This window comes from Grus americana, chromosome 20 (assembly GCF_028858705.1).
Source record: "Grus americana isolate bGruAme1 chromosome 20, bGruAme1.mat, whole genome shotgun sequence".
Lineage (NCBI taxonomy): Eukaryota > Metazoa > Chordata > Aves > Gruiformes > Gruidae > Grus > Grus americana.
The window spans coordinates 1,063,070-1,083,616 of record NC_072871.1 but is presented as its reverse complement, the minus strand read 5'-3'; the positions used below and the strand labels follow the sequence as shown (position 1 = coordinate 1,083,616).

The 20,547-nt window shown below is 44.8% G+C and overlaps 1 protein-coding gene across 22 annotated transcripts in view; it reads left to right on the top strand.

The window, feature by feature from the left end:
• Positions 1 to 20,547, top strand: part of ZNF618 (zinc finger protein 618) — a 166,154-nt gene that overhangs the window by 102,857 nt on the left and 42,750 nt on the right. For 20 of the 22 annotated variants that reach the window (XM_054848318.1, XM_054848324.1, XM_054848315.1 and 17 more), the window contains 4 exons: positions 16,021 to 16,110; positions 17,517 to 17,552; positions 18,305 to 18,382; positions 19,424 to 19,513. In XM_054848318.1, the coding sequence (XP_054704293.1) occupies positions 16,021 to 16,110; positions 17,517 to 17,552; positions 18,305 to 18,382; positions 19,424 to 19,513 (294 nt within the window). The remainder of the gene's footprint in view (positions 1 to 16,020; positions 16,111 to 17,516; positions 17,553 to 18,304; positions 18,383 to 19,423; positions 19,514 to 20,547) is intronic. The other 2 variants (XM_054848304.1, XM_054848313.1) reach the window with 2 other exon arrangements.

Sequence of the window (20,547 nt, the reverse complement as noted above, 5' to 3'; positions counted from 1 at the left end):
TGTTGTGCTCCAAAGACTTATCCTGAGAGCGATGAGTTGTGTTGGTTCTTGGGAGGCAAAGTCTGCACCTTGCCATACTGGGTCTGGGAGAGAGTCGTGTGTGGGCTGTTGGGAGGATGAGTTACTTTGTGGTGGGTGAAGCTGCATTGTAATGTGCCCCGGCCTTCACGTCTGAAGGACTGTGGTAAGGAGGGGCTGCTGTGGGAAGGGCTGGCCTGGCCCTTTTTTTCCTGGGAAGAAGGGAGCCATGGGGCAAGCTGGGATGCAGCTGAGGCCAGTTGTTTGTTTGCTGCTTGCTTAAAGAGGAGACAGTGGTGTTTAGACTTTCCAGCTGGGAAGGCGCTTTCAAGACTCCCTCGAGGAAAAACTATTGCACTTAGTTGGTTATTTTCGGCCTTTGGGGTTTTCAGTCTATAGATTTTGTCTCTGGAACTCCCCCTTTTTTATTTTTTGGACCCATTCTTGAAGGGACACACATCTGTGGTGTTGAGGAGAGGATGTGCTCATGGGAACATAGTTGCATGGCTTTGGGAGCTACTTTTCTAGCCTTGGCTCAAAGTCCAAGACCAGAATTCCCACATGTAGAGAAAAGGAGACAATGCAACCCACAGTGCTAATGTGTTAATTAAAAGGCTTGTCTGACTGCTACCAACTTTGATTGGCAGGGAGGAGGAAGGGAGGAGAGAGGTTTTGAAAAAAACTTCCTATTTGATATTTTTTCTGAGGCAGAGGTGGCCAGTCTGACATCTAGGTCACTGACTATTCCTGTAGAAGAGTCTGGCAGTCTTTTCTGAGATGCTTATACACCTCTGTGGTTTGCTCTAGACTTTTGGAAGTCCTTGGGAAGAAGGTGTTTGGGCTAGATCTGCGTCATCATTCCCTGTGGAAATTCCAGTCATGTTTAGGGGAGTTAAAACCTTTGTAAAAACAGTCTCCCTCCTGCTGCTGACATACCATAGGAAATTCTTGGCAGCCTGACAGATCACTAAGTAAAACCAGTGACAAGCAGGGGTCCACAAGCCCTGCACCAGCAGGAGCAGTGTGCCAGAGACACAGCTGTGGGAAGCATCACCTCTGATGTGAACAGGTCTTTGCACTATGCTGGGTCATGAAGCAGGTTGTGTTTATTGGGTTGCATTCAGTGCACAGGTCACAGTTTGAGGACAGTAGTTTTAAAAGCTAGGCTGGCACCAGTGTCGGAGCAGCAGTCCTACCCATGGCAGTGCCTATACCTGGGAGCTGCATTTAGGTTAGGAAGAAATCCCAGGATGGTCTCCATGCTGACAGTTTGTTTCTGGGCTCATCCCCAGGAGGCGGAGGGGAGTATGAGCTTCCACCAGCACGGCCCTGGTCTCCGGAGCATGGTAGCCTTCACTGTTTCCAGATCTGCAACTCTGCTACAGATTATGGATTGTAATATTCAGGCTATTTGATTTTGGTATTACTCTTTTCTGTAGGAGTGAGGAACTTATGTACAAGAACTCCAAAATAACCATAACTGGATTGCAGAGCTCAAAGTTAGACTGTGAGTTTTATGGTTGCTCATGAAACCTTAATTCATCTGTGAGTGCATAAGCACCTAAGCTTTTATCTGCATGCTCACTACTGCTTTGTCTAATAGTGTCTCTGCCTCTTTGGACCAGCCTTGGACAGAATTAATGTTGTTCTGGCAACTGTTAATATGACACTTGCCTAATTTCAACTTACTAATGGCCTTTAGTACCTGTTTTCAAAATACCAAATGGTAACAAATACAGCAAATAGTGCTACTAGTCCCTTGTACTTCTGAGCCTTTTGCCTGGAAGAGCCTGGGATCACTTTACAGAGGAGTTTGGTATTCTGCAGGCAGGTGGGGAAGCAGCGGGACTGAGAGAAAATGACTTGCCAGAGGCAACCAATGGGCGAGTGGCAAAGGAAGAAAGCAAAGTCTCTGGGCTTACAGCCCAGCCCCTGTCTGCTGGGCACAGCCTTATGCTGTTGGATTGCATTTCTATGCCCTGTGAAAGAAAGTAGAAAACAAATGCACAGAGAAATGGGAGGGAAAGAATTACTAAAATCTGAAGGTTTCTTAAAGTATAGCTGGTGTATTAACTTCATGTATGCCTGGTTAGCTGTTTGGGTCTTAGTAAGTGTTCCTCTTCTCAAGGGAGAAGTCCTGAGCCTAATGGAGCAGTGGTGATTAATACTGTGGGGAAGAGTCGTACCATTCCTGGAATTTTTAAATAAAATGCTGTTAAAAGTGAGAAGAATCAGGAAGTGATTTTGGGAGCCTTGACTTCATCTCTAGTGTGTCAGTCAGGTTGGCGGAGTTCAGAGGAGCTCACTGATAGTGTGGTTTGCTCTGTTCTTTTGCCCTGGTAACAACTTTTTTTGAGGACTGTGACAAGCAAGTTGTACTTTAAAAGCAGGTTGTGCTCACAGGCAGTATTAGCCATGAGTGTGATGTTTGCTCTGTTAGACCGTTAGCATACCACCAGCCAGTCATTCTGTGATGTGCAGGAAGACAACATCAAAAAACAGTTCCTCTAAAACAACGCGGTTCAAATGTTCTGCTTGCTTTCATTCCTAGCAGTGTTGCCGATTGTTACTATGGCAATTCAGTGACATTTGCTGGAGGTTGGAAGACCACTGATGGTTGTTTTCTGGTAGATCCTGTTCTTTCTGTCTCCATCTCCTGCTTTTGTGTACATGCAATTCTGTTCAAGAGGCAAAGCTGGATGTTGTGCTATTTCTCAAAAGCAGATCCTGTGCTCATGCTGCCAGCAGGTTACTCCTACACAGCTCTTACGTGGATTTTACCATGTGGGAGGTTCCTGAGAGCCCAGCATATGAATCGTGTCTGTAAGCCCAGACTATCCTTTGCCTGGCAGTGCCTGACAGCCTCCTTCACTCGTGCCTTGTATTGTAGCATAAACGGGAGGAACTTTCATAGTACAGTTATGCTTGCTGCGGCCAGCCCCACTGGTTGAAAACTCTGGGGCCAGATCCCACAAAATCCCAAGACTGTTCCCCAGTAACACAGCCTGTTTTTTCTTTGTGTCTCTTGGCCTTTCTGTTGTGTTGGAAACCCTTTTTCCTGTTTGCAAATAATTTTTGAAAATCAGTATTACCATCTCACAGGTAGATGGTATTTCAGACCGCCCTGTTGTGTTATCAGCGGTCTTTGGATGTAGTGTGATAATGTTATGTCTCCTCCACATACCCTGGTGAGTGGCTCTTCCCAGACCACAGTGGTGTGAAGTTTTTCCAGAGGGGGTGGGAAGTTCTGGCACTAAAAAGAGAGTGTCCGGCGTGAATCTCTTGTGGAAGGATGCAGGAGTCTCTCCATGTTGCCTTTTGAAGGGGACAGAGAAGTGACTGTATTTACTGGAAAAAAATGGATTTACCAGAGCCCTTAATGGTCTTGTGACTGAACACTGGGGAGAAAGGTATATGGGAACTGGCAGAACCAATGACGAGCAGCAGCCCCACAGTGCCTGAGGCAAGGCTGAGGACAGCAGCAGTGCAGATGGGAGCCATGGTCAGCAGTGTCATACCCCCACCCAGGAGCCCCCCGACCTCCCCCCAGGCAGGAGCACCCTGTGGGGCAGGAGTCAGTGGCAGCTGGCAGAGCACGGGAGCAGCCGCAGAGCTGAGCTGAGGGACAGTAACTCCCATGCCCTGCACAACAGCAGCAGAAGGCAGGTCTGGAGTGTCCCTCTTGTCTCCCACAGAGGTGGTTTTCAACTGTGCTTTACTGAGGGAGGAAAAAAACGCTCCTCTGTGGTCAGGTAAACATGGCGTGTGCTGGGGTGAGTAATGGCTCTTACTGGAGGAGCTGCCTGAGTTAGGGACTCTCTGAGAATTGTTGGAAGGACCCTGCAAGCGAAAAGCTCATAGCCTGCTGCAGGGCGCTGGCCTGAGTTAACCGGAAATCATCAGTCTGTATGTGAGGGCAGCGAGTGTCTGTTCGTTAGGAGTAGCTGCTGATTGCTCCTGAAACTAGAGTTCATGATTCTGAGCTAGCCTTTGAATGCACGTTTCCTTCTAGTCATCTCAAGAGGACTCCTTCCCCTTGCACAAAGGCAGGCTAAAAATGACTCGATGAAACTGGGGATTGTCGCTGACAAAAATCTGGGCTGGCATTGATAGCTGTGAGCTTGCGAGAATTTTAAAAGTAGATTTGGGCTTCGAAAGGTTTCATTGCTTCGTAGATAGAACATCTTCAGGGTTGTTTTTCTAATGTGTTCTTTAGGAATTTACTGTGCAGACTTTTCCTCGACCTCTCAGATGTGAGGCCTTCCCCAGTGCTTTCCCTGCTAGCCCCAGGTGGGACTTGCTGCCTCTTTGCTGCAGTTAAACTGAAGTCTTGTCTTTCCTTCTATGGCCAGACTTGATCACCCTTCCCAGTTTATAGCAACTTTTTAATGTATTATTCATTGCTTTCCTTACTGAAGTGAGTTGTGTTATTGCGTTGGGGGTACAAAGTTTGTGTAATCGAAGGTTTACACAGAGAAAAGCACAGATACGTCTTCCCGGGAAGACAGGGCACAGCTGGTGATAGGAAGAGTTCTTGAGCTCTTTTGATACAGTCCAGGCTTTAGCATCCTCTCCAGCTCAAAACTGGCCCTCAAGAAGAGAGTAAGGAATGGATGGACTGCATTCTCCTCTCCTCGGCAGACTGCTGTGGTACAGACCAAAATCATACTGCAAACTACAATTATAAAATACTGAGCAGCATTTCAACTCCAAGGCTACCAGTTCACCAAGTGCAATCTGGGGAAGGAAAAGACAGTTGGCACGTTTTCCTTGTGCTGTGCCACACAGGAGCTGTGGTGGGTTGACCCTGTCTGGAGGCCAGGTGCCCCCCAAAGCCGCTCAGTCACCCCCCTCCTCAGCTGGACAGGGGGGAGAAAATACAACAAAAAGATTGTGGGTCAAGATGAGGACAGGGAGAGATCGTTCACCAGTTGCCGTCACGGGCAAAACATACTCAACTTGAGAAAATTAATTTAATTTTTTACCAATCAAATTAGAGTAGGGTAATGAGAAAGAAAACTAAATCTTAAAATCACCTCCCCCCACCCCTCCCTTCTTTCCAGGATTAACTTTACTCACAGTTTTCTCTCCCTCCTCTGCCCCAGTGGCACAGGGGGACGGGGAATGGGGGTTGTGGTCAGTTCACCACACGTTGTCTCTGCTGCTCCTTCCTCCTCAGGGGGAGGACTCCTCACACTCTGCCCCTGCTCCAACATGGAGTCCCTCCCATGGCAGACAGTCCTCCACCACCTTCTCCACCGTGACTCCTTCCCATGGGCTGCAGTTCTTCATTAACTGCTCCAGCATGGGTACCTCCCACGGTGTGCAGACCTTCAGACCTTCAGGACCAGACTGCTCATGCAGTCCCCATGGGGTCACTAAGTCCTGCCAGCAAACCTGCTCCAGTGTGGGCTTCCCACAGAGTCACAGCCTCCTTCAGGTGTCTCCACCTGCTCCACCGTCATCCTCCATGGGCTACAGGGGGACAGCCTGCCTCACCATGGTCTCCTCCACAGGCTGCAAGTGCAATCTCTGCTCCGGTGCCTGGAGCACCTCCTGCCCCTCCTTCTGCACTGACCTGGGTGTCTGCAGACTTCTTCCTCTCACATCTTCTCACTCTATCTGGCTGAAAAAAAACCTGCTTCTAGTTTTTTTTTCTTTCTTAACTCTGTTATCCCAGAGGCACTACCACTATGGCTGATTGGCTTGGCCTTGGCCAGCGGCGGGTCCGTCTTGGAGCCGGCTGGCATTGGCTCGGTCAGACATGGGGGAAGCTTCTGGCAGCTTCTTGCAGAAGCCACCCCTTTAGCCCCCCCCACTACCAAAACCTTGCCACACAAAACCAATACAGGAGCAAATACCAAGGAAGACAGGGATGCACAGTATCTACTGCAGGGTCACAGAGATAAAAATAACTGCTTTTAAGAATAGATATCCTTGTAATACAAGAGGTACCAAAATGATCTTCAGAAGAGGTACTCCAGTCCCAGCTATGCATGTGATGAAGCAGGCAGGACATCCCACTATCTCTGGGTTTGTGTTACCAGCCGAATGCCATCACCATCCCTGGTTCAGAGCTTGACTCCAAGCTTGGGCTTGCCATAGCTGTGAGCTTTATTTTCTCCTTTCCCATTAATAGTACTATCATAGTTGCTTGTTGTGTGCTAGATTGTACCTGGATGCTGGGCTAAGGTAGGACATTCGGTGGAAGGGAGGACACTGACTTTCCTGTGGGTCTGAGGATGTTGTAGGCTGCAAACAGAATGTTTTTCTGTCCAATTTCTTAACCAAATGCATTCAAACCCATCACTTATGTGCAGGCGAGCATCCATGAGGAGTGCATGTCTTCACTGTGTGACATTATTTAGTTACAAGAAGAAAAAAAGAAAATGGCAATTTTTTTTTTTCCCAAAATGGAATACATAGTAAATATTTCACAACCCCATAAATAAAAAATGATTGGCCTGATCTTTTAAAAACATATTTCCCTTTGGGCTCTGACTAAGCATGAGAAAGTTCAGCCTAAGAGGGAATTTATTTTAAAAAGCAGTGAAAGGTTAGAAGCAAGGATGTGGGCTGGAATATGCCTTGCAAACATTAGCTGAGGAGGCAGAGTGCTAATGCCTTGCATGTGCAAAAACATTTTGAGGGCTGTGAATTTAAACCATGAAATTATTATATTCAAAATTAAGGTTTTCTTGCCCAGACCTTATGCATACAGGATATGGTGATTTTAGTGTTCTGACTACTGATGGAAAGATATGTAAGTGGTTTGCTGGTGTTAGTTTAAGGTTAAGGAAGAACATTTAGCATCTCTGTTTCTTGATTAATTTTAAATATTCAAATTTGCAACCTTAATGTCTCCTTAAAGTAAATTTTAGCTTTTGATTTCCTTTTTGGCAGGTACCAGAGCAAAAAATGGAAAGTTCCACTGTTGTGCTTGGTAAAACTTACTAATGCCTTACACAATTAAAAGCCTAATGTAAATGATGTGTGTGTATGTGCACACCCACCTACACATGCTGAAGTGAATGGTTAGTCATTTACAACTTTGTGATTAATTTTTCCAATATTCTTATTTAATAATTCTCCCACTCCTTGGGGAGAGCTATAAAAATGGTTTTTATTTTTCTAATGTGTTTGCATTTTGAGTAAGTACAGTCTCTTTAGGTTCCCATTTGCCTAACAAGCAGATGAATATGTTCATCTTCAAATTTAAATGACCAATGGGTTGAGACCAAGAATGATAAATTTCAGTGCAGGAGGAGGACATTAAGAAAATAATAAGGAACTTAGTTCTGGGATCTACAGTGTGAAGAAATTTTGACCTTAAGGCCTGAGATATGTTCCTTCAGTGCTGTAGTTGTTGCCTTTCACAAAAGCATATTTCTTTGCAGCTCTGGGGCTGGGGTCATTCATTCTCCCCTGGAACAAGACTTTTTCGGGAAGGTGCAGCACTGTCTGTTGCACCGTAACACAGGTTACTCCTGTTTTGCTTGTACATTCTCCTTCTCTGAGTACTCTGCAGGATTGGAATGGGAGAGAGTTCATCGCTCTCCCATTTCACTTATTTCTCAGGTTTTCTGTAACACAGGAGATCCATTTGCCTTTGCCTTTCTCTGCTGCAGTTTGCTAGTTCTGATCCAGAGCTTTCACATTACAGCACCGACGCCTTTTTTAAGGCTAGGTGAAATAGGTAACAGTTCCTGGACCTGTTTTTTAATAGGGTAAATTTGAAGTTGCTCTTCTGACATCACTGTTATACTAAGGGTTCTTTTTGGATGGTCTCACTTTGGGTATCCTGTTAGGGGTTCTTGCTTTATAACCACATAAGTTGTGCTCAGGAGCATGACACACATGCAGTCATGCTGGAGGTTTTGATGTTTGTGCAAGTCCTGCAGTTCCGTAGCTCTGTAGAGGACCAGTTTCTCTGTGTGTAGTTTTAATCTAAGATTTTAGAAAAGGAGGCTTTCAAGTTGTCTATAAATCTGTGATCTTCACATGATCTTATATAGAAAATTGCTAATATACCCATAAAAATTCTGCCCCTTTCCCAGATACTGACCAAATAGACCATGTTTACAGAAATCTAGATGTTAATGCTTTGCAACATATCTCTTACAGAGTTCCTAGGCAGCAAAATTGATGAAGAAATATATTTATTCTAATAAAAAAGAATAAGAATTTTAATAATTCCAGACTGTTCTGATCATCCGTCAGTTTGTCCTGAAAATGCCAGGAGAGCTTTATTGAAGATAGAAATACATCCCTCTACCGTTTGTTAAAAAGGAATACACTTTCCATCTTCCAAGAGGGGTTGAGATTTAGCAACAGAAAAGGTGTACAAACAGCAATGCGATTAATTATTCCAAATTCTTTCAGCCTGAACCTTTGTCTCTTGAGCTGCTTGTTGGCATTTCAGCAAGGTTGAACCTGAATAGCACACAAAAACCCAAAACACTTTACATATTTTAAGTTCTCGGTATTTTCACTTCTAAGGAGATTCATAACTTGGAAAGGCAGAGCAGTGCAAGGATTACCTTCTTAAGACCTCTTCCTTTCAACCTAAACAAAAAGGTTGGAGTTCTTGATTGTCTTGGGTGACTGTAGAGAGGAGGGTCCTGCATCCTTCCTAGCATGTTTTAATTTGATTTTATTCTTTACGAAGTTTTATGGAGCCAGGATCTCTCTTTCAGTCATTTAACTATCACTTTTCCTTTCCACTTTGGAAACTAAGCAGTGATATTCCATGTGAATTCCCATCTGGAAATCACAGAACAAAATTTCTAGTCACGGACAAATGAGTAGGAAAAAGTCAAGATGAGGTTTGCTTTTCCTTATGAAACTCTCAGTGCTACATCATTTAATCTAAAGAGTTGTGAAGTAGATAAATAGCGTGCTGCCAGCCAAACCATTCTGATTCCAAAAGCAGGTTAAAATAAAATGGCCTTTATTGTGAGTTGTGCATAACTCCACAATGTGGGCTGAATTTAATTTTTCACTTAAGACAGAGATTCGGCATCCTTCTTGATATAAAAGATAAATCTTCCTGCATCAACAAGTTGGGCATGTACAAGTACACCTATTTTTTTTAACTATGCGAAGTTGAGGCTGTTCATTGTCAAATTGCTGGTAGTAGCACCATAGCACGCTCTTTTCAAAATTTTTTATCTTACACTTAGTTACAATTGGAATAAAAAAAAAATCCGGCACTGCTGTGAAGTGACACCAGAATGAAGAAGTATGAAACTAGATCTGGTGGCATTAATTATATTGTCTGGTGTGTCTGAATTTTGTCATGGAGTCTGAATATCCTGGTTCATAATGCTGATTTTGGGGATAATTGTAAAATGCCATCATATTTTCACTTTAAATTGCTGATATTTGCTGTCTGGATTCAACTTTAACATACTTTTAACTGTGGGAGAAGGAAATCCATTGATGTGTAACATCCTGAGAATGCCTGGGAAGTCTTTTCGCACTCAACATCCAGTGAGTAGTACCCAAAACACCTTTTTCCCCAAAATGTTTAAAAAAAAAAAAATTACAGTATGTGACCATCAGACTATTATGAACAAGGGGGCTGTCTTTCATAAATTAATTCAGGATATTCCCCTCTGTATGGCAGTTCTTGCTAGTCTGGCATCAAGTTTCCAAACCTGGAGGAATTACATACAGCCCTGGATGGTCTGCATTTAAATCTCCATCATGGCGATACATTCAGCTGACGCGTGGTTTGGATAAAGTATCACAGAATTCGTAGAATTGACTGGCCACCTACTTGAAAGCAGATTAAAAAAATGCTGTAAGGTGAAGTCAATCCTGTAGCTGCTGAATGCATCTGCAGCAGCTGTTCTTAGGAGCTGGGACTAAGCTCTGAAATGCTTAAGTGAGAAACTGAGCGCAAGCCTGTGGCTCCATCCCTTCTCACCTGTCATTTAGCCCCTTGCCAGCTTGAAGGTGAGCTAAAATCTTGCACCATTTTGAGGTAATTTCAAGGGATTTGCCCCCTCTCTCTGAGGGTTTGGGATTACCTTTTTCTTGGCTTGGTAGTTTGCAGCCTGAGGGACCCCCCCCTTGACGAAGCATGGGAAGCACCATGATAGCTTAAGCCAGCGTGTGCCTAGATGTCTCCTGTGTTCCTGACAAAGGCCAAATGTTTGTGGGAAGGAAGTAAATGCTCATGAAATGAGTGATCTCGGAATAGTTTGCCCACAGGGGAAGTTTTTTCCTAACCCCCACTTAGGAGCTGGCTTGTGCCTTTGTGTGAGGGTTTCTGTCCTTTCCAAATTTCTGGATTTTATTATTATTTAATCCTTACTAATGTAACTCTGGATACTTTAATCCTCTTAAGGGGTTGCTGCTGACGTTGGGCTCAGTCCTGCTCCCTTTTCAAGGAATTTTGCCATTAGACACCTTTAAGTTGAGCTCTGATGTAGATTGCAACTGATTTTACTGGCAACTGTCTACTTGGCTGTAAAATGCAGTTATAAAGCTGTAACTGCTGCGCAAGAATGCAGTTTGAATGAGGAGTAGATGGAAGTCTACAGGCAATAAGCTCTGTATCTGCAAACTTGAATTTTACCTCTCCCCACTGCCAGTCCGGCATCTAGAAGGAAGCCCCTGAAATGCCAAAGGGTTAGGTCAAAGGAATTGTCCGTGAACCTGCACGGGGAATATCCTGCTAGCTTAGGAAGCCATAAATATGATCCTTTCCATCTAGGTGCCCCTCTGGCTGCAGAAAGAGAGGAGAAGCAGGCTCTCTCCAGAGCTGTTTTTGTGCTGCCCTGGGTGGAATCTACAGAAACAAGTGAGGGTCCCAGATGTGCTTTATTTCTCTCTGCTCTGTTGTAAGGAAGCAGTAGCCGCACTCTGGATCTTCTTCTGGGGAGGCTGCTCAGGTCGTCTGCTGGGCACAGCTCAGAAAGGTGTTTCCCAGTGTCAAACATGCAGCACATACCTCAGAAAATGCCAGCCTGTCCTGTTTCTTTGCGTCAGGTGGTTTAGCCGTGGTGACTTTGACTCTTACTGAAGAGCATTGGAGTTGCTTATGGTTCCTTTCAGTGAGGCAGACATCCCAGGAAAGGTGATGCTTTTTTCAGGTACTGCCTCACAGCCATTCACCAGCTCCAGCCCTCTGTGCTTATCACCAGCAGGACTTGTAAAGACTCCAGCGTTTGCCAGCAGATTTTCAGGGAACAGTTGAGGAATGTGAAACTGAGCATAAAAGCATCTCATGGACTGTCCCGCAACCCACTGGCCCTGGTTGGAGGGACGGTGCTGATACTTTGTCATGTAAGCCTTGCTCAGAAAGCCTGTTTGGAGGGAGAAACATCACAACCTTAAATAGAGAGATGACAGATAAATGTATTGCAGCGGGCTTAACTGTAAGAAATCGAGCCCCCCTCCCCTTTCAGAGATGCTGCGGGACTTTATGAACTATTTGGGAAACCTTGTTTCCCAGGGTAAGCCAGGAACGTGGATTTTTTGAGTTTGGTGCTTCCTTTGCCGTTCTCAAACCTTCTGGCATAAAAGTGCTGCCCTGACCATGGAGCAGGACAAGTACTGCTGTCCAGACTGCCCTCTTTTCTATTTTAGTTTTGCTGCTTTTTTTGTTGACTGGGACCTGTACCACTGCTAGATTTTAGAAATAATTCAGCAGACTGTTGCAATCTATTTACATTCAGCAGTTTTACCCTTCCACATTTGGAGGCTGTCCCTACTAGACAGCTATTTCTGCAGTGCTCTGCAAGAGTAGGATCACTTAGGATTCAAGAGTATCTGCAAAGTGCCTAGTTGCTGTGAGAGCTCCTCTATCAAGTAGCTTTTGTGGCTTCTTCCATTGGAAAGGTCAGTATGAATTCTGGGTCAGGTGAAAATTGTTCTTCATCTTGGAGGAGTCCTTAAGAAGGTCCTGCAGCCTGCTGTGTGGAGACCCCATCATTCTGCACCTGTAATGAGATGTGCTGTCATCATTGTAGGGATGTCATCTGGATGATATATGTAACTGTGTCCAATTTGGGTTTCTGTGATGCTGCACAGAGCTCTTTGAGCCCAATGGAAACTGGTTTGTATGCAGTTTTTGTGGTCTTAATTCCTGCACTTACGAGGGTGGGTTAAGTGATCTGTATTTTTAGCTTGTGATAGAGAAGTCCTGACCTTTCAACAAATTTCTGATTGCTATCGTTCCCTTGCTGGGTTTCTAGAGCAAAATCCACTGAGGCTCCGGGCCAAGAGCCCTAAGGAAGGAAGCCTCCTCTTCTGCCTGCCACTGTTAGGCATGTGTTCTCTGCCCTCCCTCTTTCCTGCCAAAATGAAGTATGTGCTTTCTAGTCTGCTCAATGTTTGAAGCAAAACAATAAAAAAAAATCTCAAAATATTTAATGCAACATCTGGGAAGAAAGATGAGCTGGCTGATCATCCCTAGGGCAGGGTATTTCAGCAGCTACGAGTCATTGCTGAGCACAGACCGTGCGGCAGGAGCCAGCCGGCAGCAGGCCCTGGAGACAGGCAGAAAACAGCAGCACGTTCCCTTTTACTGGAGGTGCACTTGCAAGCAGAGTGGTCAAAATGCTTTCAGATCCCATGGAGTTGTTTCTTGGGGTACTTGAAAAACCTGCATGTTTGCCATCTCAGTATGTCAGTCCTTTACATCCGAGGAACTGCATTGTAACAAGGCTGTTGCTTGCCTTTTTTGTCTAGTAAGATCCGATGCTGTATTTTAGCGTTTGTGTTTCACAAGATTAAATGTGGGCTGACTAAGGATACAAGGCCATTACTCCTTAGACCTCATGAGCATGAAGGAGGAATGATATTTGCAGGAGTTTGGTTTTTAACTAGATGTCTTTTAAGCATTTTGAAACTCATGGTTTGCAGCAGTGTAATAGGGTGATTGCTCAGCTTGCAGCAAGGATATGTTCTGCAGGACTGTTGCCTGAATACCAGTAAGGGACAGCACCGAACCTCTGTGCTGGTGGGCTAATTAGTATCTTACTCTGTATTTTTGCTTAAGGTCTAATAGTGCCTCTTGGTATGATTTTGCTTTTGGTGGACCTGCACTGTGTTAGTGTCTACCTGGTGATAGGAGAGAGCTTGAATCTGAGTGGACTGGCTTAAGTAGCATTAGTTCGGCTACGTCTGGTACCATCTCTTCAGAGGTTTAGGGTTTCAGTATGGGCTTGCAGGCACACCTGGGCACTCCGGGTCCCTTGGAGCTCTTTGCATTGAAAGCTGTATTGTTACATATAGTGGGGAGGGTGCCCTGGCTGGAATCTACCTTGGTGTAGTAGATACAACCCAGAGCAGGAAAAGTAGTAGCATAGAGGCTAATTCTGCTCAGTGAGTTTTCTTGCTAAGAAAGCTGTCACTGCTGGGAACAGCACGGGAAGTATTCGACAGCTGTCAGCAAAGACAGCTTTAATGGGTGAGAAGGAAGTCTCGCACTTGGGCACAGCCTTGGAAGAGTGACCGTTGGTTCAGAGAGGGTAAAGCTTAGCTACACATTGGCAGTCTCGTGGTACTTTCTGAATTCTACGTAAACCTCCTCGTCTCTGAGACTTGGCACCATTTGCTGAGTGTTACCTCCTTTAAAGAGGCGAGGAAGAGATCAGTACCAATACCAACTGGAACAAATTCTTACTTCTCATAACGACTTGTTTCACTATAATCTCTGGAGGTCATTCTTCCTTTGGGAAAACAGTCCCCTAACAAAACAAGCAAAACCCTATTCTCCTGGGGTGTGCTGTTACACTTTTTATCGTGTTTTCATTTTCCCCATACTGCCTAGGGAAGGAAGTGGTCATCATACCGAGCACATGCTACTCAAGTCCCAGCCATTGACAGTGAGATCCCCACAATCTTTCCTACATTACAGAGACTACAAATAGCCATTCCTGTTTGAGTCTCTGAGATGGTGTGCCTAGTTTAGTTTTATTCTGTTCTAACAAGTCATCTTAATTGTTGAGCACTGTTCTCCCAAACTAAGGCCATAATAGTTTTTCCTCCAAATGCAGGTATTGAAAGGCTTGGTATTTGCTGCTGCTTTAAAGAATTAGTCTTCAGTTCATCTACCGTGTGGCTCATTACACTTCAAAAAGGAGGTTGGTTTCTTGTCTTTGGGACGCCCATTGATGTGGGACTGATTACTGATAACACGTTATGAATTTTCTCTGCTAATAATTGACTAAATGGGCTTTTTGCAACAGATATACAGATATTCACTAGCAATCATTAGATTCTCTGTCATCAAAAAGGGTCCAGAGTAGACTGAGACCCTCAGCACAGTTGTATGACCACAGAAGGAGACTGCATAAGATTATATATATAATGAAACATAGTTAAATGTGACCCACCAGTGCTTTTATCACTTGAATGTTCTCACAGTCGTGTTTTGCATCTCCTCCTCCTCTTCCTTAAGCAGTGCACTGTCTGAAGCAGCGAATCCTTTTCGTCTCAGTATATAGGCCTGGACTCTGTCTTGCTTGTTCAGCCTAGACTTTTAAAAATCCCTTAGAACTAGCTTTGCATTGCTGTACTCTGATTAAGATACTATTATTTTTTGGTAACAGGGGTAAAGTTCCAGTGCCCAGCTGTTTAACACCTTTTATATTTGGCATTTTTCTCTTATAGATCACCATAGCTTCTACTTTCATTCTGCCAAGCAGAATAAAGGGTGGAAAATGATTCTTCATATAGTGTTGAAACCCCATGTGCTGATGGACTGCAGTAGTGAACCCAAGTGAGCGATTAGACTGTACCAATGCCTACTAGCTTAAAATATTTATTTATTTTAAAAATAAAATTACTGAGAAGTAAAATAAAAGCTTACTTAATGTGCATAGTCTGGTGTGTTTGAACACGTTATGGAAGAGGTAAAAACAAGGCTTTAACTTTGCTAGTTGAATTGATACATGAATACAAACAACTGAGCTACTGCAGGGGAGCTTACTGAATGGCAGCTCATCTGTGGAGCCACAGTAGCTGATGTGTAAACTCCTGGCTTGCTCCTCTTGTGAAGTAAAGCACGTTAGTTTCAAGATCCTTTGTGGCCACACAAGCTGGTGTGGTTTACTTTGTTTGCAGTGCAACCCATCGGCTACTGTGGTCAGCTGATGAGTACAATGCTGCGAGCTGCAGTGGAGTGACTACTTTGTCAGTTTGTACCCCGAGGTGTATGTCAGGCATCAGAGGATGGAAAAACCCCACCAACTTGACAACTGAAATTTTCCTCTTACGCTGACGTAATAGCTGAGCCATTCACTGTCCCCAGTCAGACCAAAACCAATTCATCTTGAGCATCTTGAGCTTTTTTTGCATCTGTCTGTCTTCCCCACACAGCAGCGGTGAAGGGGGTCTGCTGTGGCTGGGATGAAGGGAGGGGGTCTAGGGTACAAACATATATGCAACCAGGCTCCATCAGTCCTCCTGTTCACTGAGCACCTTACTGTCCTGCGTGTTTTGGATTGTTGGTTCTCTTTGGTGTTGTTTGTTGTAATGTGCCCATATGGCATCATGGATGCAGTTAGTAATCAGTAAGCAGCAGCAGTGGGAACCAGGTGTGATATGAGCGTGTAGGCACATCCAGTCCATGTTGTAGTTGGCATGTTAAGACTTTGACTTCTAAACGCTCATACCCTGACTCTGTGTTTAGTTCTACCAATTTGTCACCATCCTGACCAGTACTTGCCTACTGTACCCCAGACTTCCAAAGGAGATTTCAGCAGGGCCTGCTGCTCTGCATCTTCATTGCTGTGAGGTCTTAGGGAGGCTGTACGGGAGAGCAGAGCTGCCTGAATAGGGAATAACAAATCAGGATATGCCCCAAGCCATATAGCATCGGGCACGTGGGGGACATCGTGAAGCAGTGGTTGTCTGCGTGCCTTAGAGGTTGGGCAGAGCATGTGGGGTGAGTGTAACTGCATGGGGGTGTCTGAGCAGCGTTGTCTGCAGTGCTTGCCTTTTACCTCAAAGTTTCTGAAGTGGCCTGTTTTCTTCTTCCCACAGACAATTTTAGGTACACGTGTGACATTTGTGGGAAAAAATATAAATATTATAGCTGCTTCCAAGAGCACAGAGACCTACATGCCGTGGATGGTGAGTACTGTTTTGACACTCAGACATCCAAAGTAGAATGAGAAGTCATTGGGGAAGGCAAAATGTGGTTCTGCAGGACCGTGCGGCCCATGACGCAGACACAGGGCATTGCACAGCATGGCTCACTTGCCTTTGTCGGTGGAGCCACAGGCTCTGCAGGAAGAAGTTTGCTTCGTTTGATTCTCTTTGCGTGCATCAAAATAACACCTTCTGCTGGGACCTGTGGGCCTTGCAGTCCTGTTGTATTAAGGTTCATGGTTAGGATGGGTATGCTAGAACTGAGGGCCTCAGGGTAAATAGTCTGGCTACTTGCTGGGCAAGAGTTGGTTGCCTTTTGGTTTCTGACTTCACAGGTTTATTCCCAACGTGCTCCTCTGTGAGAAACCACATTTCAGAGTTGAGAAATGTTGTTTCATTCTTGTTAATCACTGTGGTAGTGAACTGATGCGGTTGTCAGTGGACCTTACAGGCCAGTTTTTCCTCTGTGAATGTAGATGTGGCCTAGGCTGGTGACACTCAGACAGCAGCAGACACCTTCCTCCAGAAGCAGTGTTTCTTTTTTCTACATTGGGGGAAATAGAAGCAACAACATACTGTCTTTGGCTTGCCCCCTGCTTACTGGGCATCTAAAGCTCCTCGACTCAGAGCCCCCAGATACTCCAAACTCTCACTGAGTGTGCTACAAGTCTGTTGTTACTGCTTCTTGCTTGGCCAAGGAGGGAGCCCTGGCAGAGTTTTAGAAAGAGACTGCTTGGAAAGCAGAAGGTTTTGAATGGCTGGACTGTCTCAGAAAAGCAAGTGGTTTTTCACAATACGTGCTGTCCAAATAATTGCTGGGTTTAACTGGAATGTGTGGACATCTGAACGTGCTCTAAGAACAGCCAGCGTTCTCCTGCAGTGCACCACTGCAAGCTCCCTTCCTCCCGTGGGGAGCCAAAATTAAATTACTGGGACTGAAAGCCACTGTGAGATGAATGTGTCTGCTTCTGTCAGAAATGTGTCTTCATAGCTATGGTTCAGGGAGCTCTGCCTAGGGTTACAAGAGGGCTTTGGAAATGGCTTCCACTTGTGTCTTGCAAGGACGCTTTGTCTCAGTTCCTCCAAGGAGCTGGTTGTGTTTTAGCAAACACAAGTGTGAGGCAGCTGTACATCTGAACTTCACATGGGGCTGTGTCAGTGTCAGAACAAAGGCCTTGAGAATCTGTGTATATTAGGGCTGGGCATGCTCAAATAGTTCCTGTGTGGATGCTGCTGGGAAGAGGAGGGACTGGGGCACAAAGCCTGGTTTATTCTGTGGGGCTGACATATGCTGAAGTGGTGCGTGAAATACAGGAGGAAAACAAGGCCATTTAAGAGGATTTAATTTCTGTTTTGTTTCTTCCCCTCCTTCTTCTATTCTGTGTTAGTTTTTAGTGTGGAAGGGGCCCCAGAAAACCGGGCAGGTAAGCCGAGATCCTTTGTGTGCTTTATTTCACAAACTTTTTCAAGCATTCAGTAGTTCAGGCACAGCAGGTCCGATTCTACACTTGTAAGAGTCAAGGGAGTTTTGTCACTGATTGCAGTGGAGAGGGAGCATCCTCTCTCCCTCCCCCAGTGTCTACAGCCAGTAGGTTGATGCCCAGCCCTAGTAGATAGCAGGCTTTTGTTGTACATACAATTGATCAGGCTTCTGAAAATCAACGAAGCAGGTGTTTCATGTCTTCGGTGATTTAGTGAATTGTTCAAGGCATAAATTAAATTATTTTATAAAGTGGGTTGGGTTCTGATTTGTTGCTAGCTGTGCTGTTAGATGGTAGAAAGTCACTGGTCAGTATTCGTTAGCTGACTTGCTTGCAGGCTGCGTTACATGCCCACTTTCAGACAGTATAACATCATTAGATAGGAGATGCACTGGAAGAAAATCAGAAAATATGGATCAGGCTCTGCAATGTGTTCATTCAGTCTTTCTCTGTATTTTTTAAACATTAAATACCTACAAGACATGTTACTGGGCTGGAGGCGGGGGTAATCCTGGGGCACCTGAGGAGGAGGGACAAGTCAGACAGAGGGGTCATTGGGGTTATAATTCCTGTCTTGAAATCTTGTTACAGATCGAAATGTCATTACAGGTGCAGGAGCATTCAGTGCCCATGCAGCTGTAGAAGGAAAACCTGAGGGTGTTGTCAGCTGTCTTGCTGGTTCTGTTCTCTTGCAGACCCCTATGACCAGGCCGTCATAGCAGCAGATGAAGTGAAGGAGGAGGAGCCGGAACCATTCCAGAAGATTGGTCCAAGTATGAGTTATTATACAGCTTCAAATGTGAAAGAGAAAGAAAGCACAAGAGTTTCAAATCTGGCATTAGCTGGAGTACCTCTAGGAAAACCAGAAAGCACTGTGTTACAGAGAGGTGTTGGGACCTTAGGGGTGCTGAAAGATATGTTCAGGTTCAAATGAACGCCAAACACCAACAGCCCTGGCCCTAAGAAATGCAGCTTTGTGTTGTTTTCTGCTCAAGGTCTCTGCAAAGAGAAGAGGAAAGAGGTTCAGGAGAAAAGCAAGCTGGCAGCCATTAGAGAAGGGTCTTAAGGTGTAGTGACAGAGTTGGCAGGTAACTGCATTCACACTGCCTTTGTGGTGGGTTCATCAAACAGATCAGGGTGAAACAAGGAAGACCAGACTTTGCCAAAGCATTTCTCTGAACTCTCCATTTTGGAAACAGTTGATTGTCCCTGGGTTTTCCTTTGGCTTGCAGCTTGCTGTTAGTTCTGTATTTCCTAGCACTGGCAGGAGTGGGAGGTGTCAGTGTGTGATTACACTACTTCATTGTTTCAAGTACCCCCAAAGCAGGAATTAGCACAGTTATTGCAGAAGAGCCCCTCCTCCTGCAAGAGAAATCTAGAATCCCAATATGAAAGCTCTGTAATTAAGACTTAAACTTGATTCTTGTTTCCTAGTTTGACTGTTCCTGTTATCCACGCATGACAGATTGTCTGTAACCAGAAGACAAAACTCTGTCATCTGTAATATAGACTTTAGAAATGGATTCTCTCCTTTGTTTTGCATACTTACTTGCTGTAATTTTGGGATAATCTCCTGTAGCTTGTTCACTTCTACTGGACTTTTAATGCACGGTCCATCACTCTGGACAGTGGCTGTAACTGTTCCTCTTGTTGGGGAAAAGGATGTGTGAATTACAGGGCAGATAATTTCTAAGTGCATGAGGAGTATGCTCTAGTTTTTGTCACCTGGCCAGTTTCTATGTAAAAAGTCAGGAAGTCAGGGTGAGAGGGTGCTACACTCCTTTCTGATCTTTGTATTTGTCTCATCCTCACAGAAACTGGCAATTACACCTGTGAATTCTGTGGCAAGCAGTACAAATACTACACTCCCTACCAAGAACATGTGGCACTGCATGCACCTATTAGTGAGTATCCTGCTGGAGATCTATGTCATTACAGACTGTGATTTACAGCGGTTGGTGGTAGACACGAGGGTTGCAAGAGAGAGTTTCATTCATGTGGATCCTTCCACTGGACCTATGGGATTGCAACTGGCAGGACATAGATCATGTGCTGACCAGGGCACTGTAAAGCTGAGCTGGAATCTCCTCTCAGAGGGACACTGTTACTGTTAGGTCTGTAACGTCACTGAGCTTTTACCAAAGTCCATGCAATTCTACGTATGTTTCTTGGGGATTTGAGATTTTATTTTGTTGTTTAACTAACTGAAGTGATGCACAAAATGTTTAGACTCCCCTAAATAATAAGTGAACGTACATGCTAGGGAAGAAGCATCTTTCTTATGAGCTTCTGAGAAATTATTTCAGACAGTGAGTTAAAACTGGTTTTCAAAATCATGTAAATTACCTTAGCAGTTTGCTAGTAAATCACAGGCAATAAAATATTTATTTCAGGGAGCTCGGGAAAAGACAGTTCTCAGCATACTACACGACACTACGATCTGCACTCTGGAGGGACACTACGATCTGCACTCCCCAAAGGGGAGGTTTTAATGAGCAATTAGTGTAATTCAGTGCAAAATTATAGTAAAACAGTTGAAAGAAAATCTAGCTACATGCTGGTTTTGGGTGCTTTAAAAGTATGCAGAGGAGTTCTTTACACTTGAACTCCACACTTCTTTCATAGCATTGCCCAGTGCTTTATTGCGATTTCAGTGCTGTGAGCCAGCGTGGTTGCTCTTTGCCCATGTCTGTCTGGCTGCCAGCATCTTGGCTGATGATGAGGAAGGATGAGCTGAGCTTGTGGGTTTCTTTAGCTGCTCATCCGCAGCCAGCAGAGGGAGCGCACACTCCTTCCTCACCAGATCCAGCTTTAGGTAGGGGTTTAAGTTCTTACAGTAAGGCAGCTTTGGTTTTAGACATATATAGTAATAAATTGGGAACATAGTCCACCAGACTATCGCTTTTAAGGTGGGACAAGGCTTGGTGGCTCCCATGAA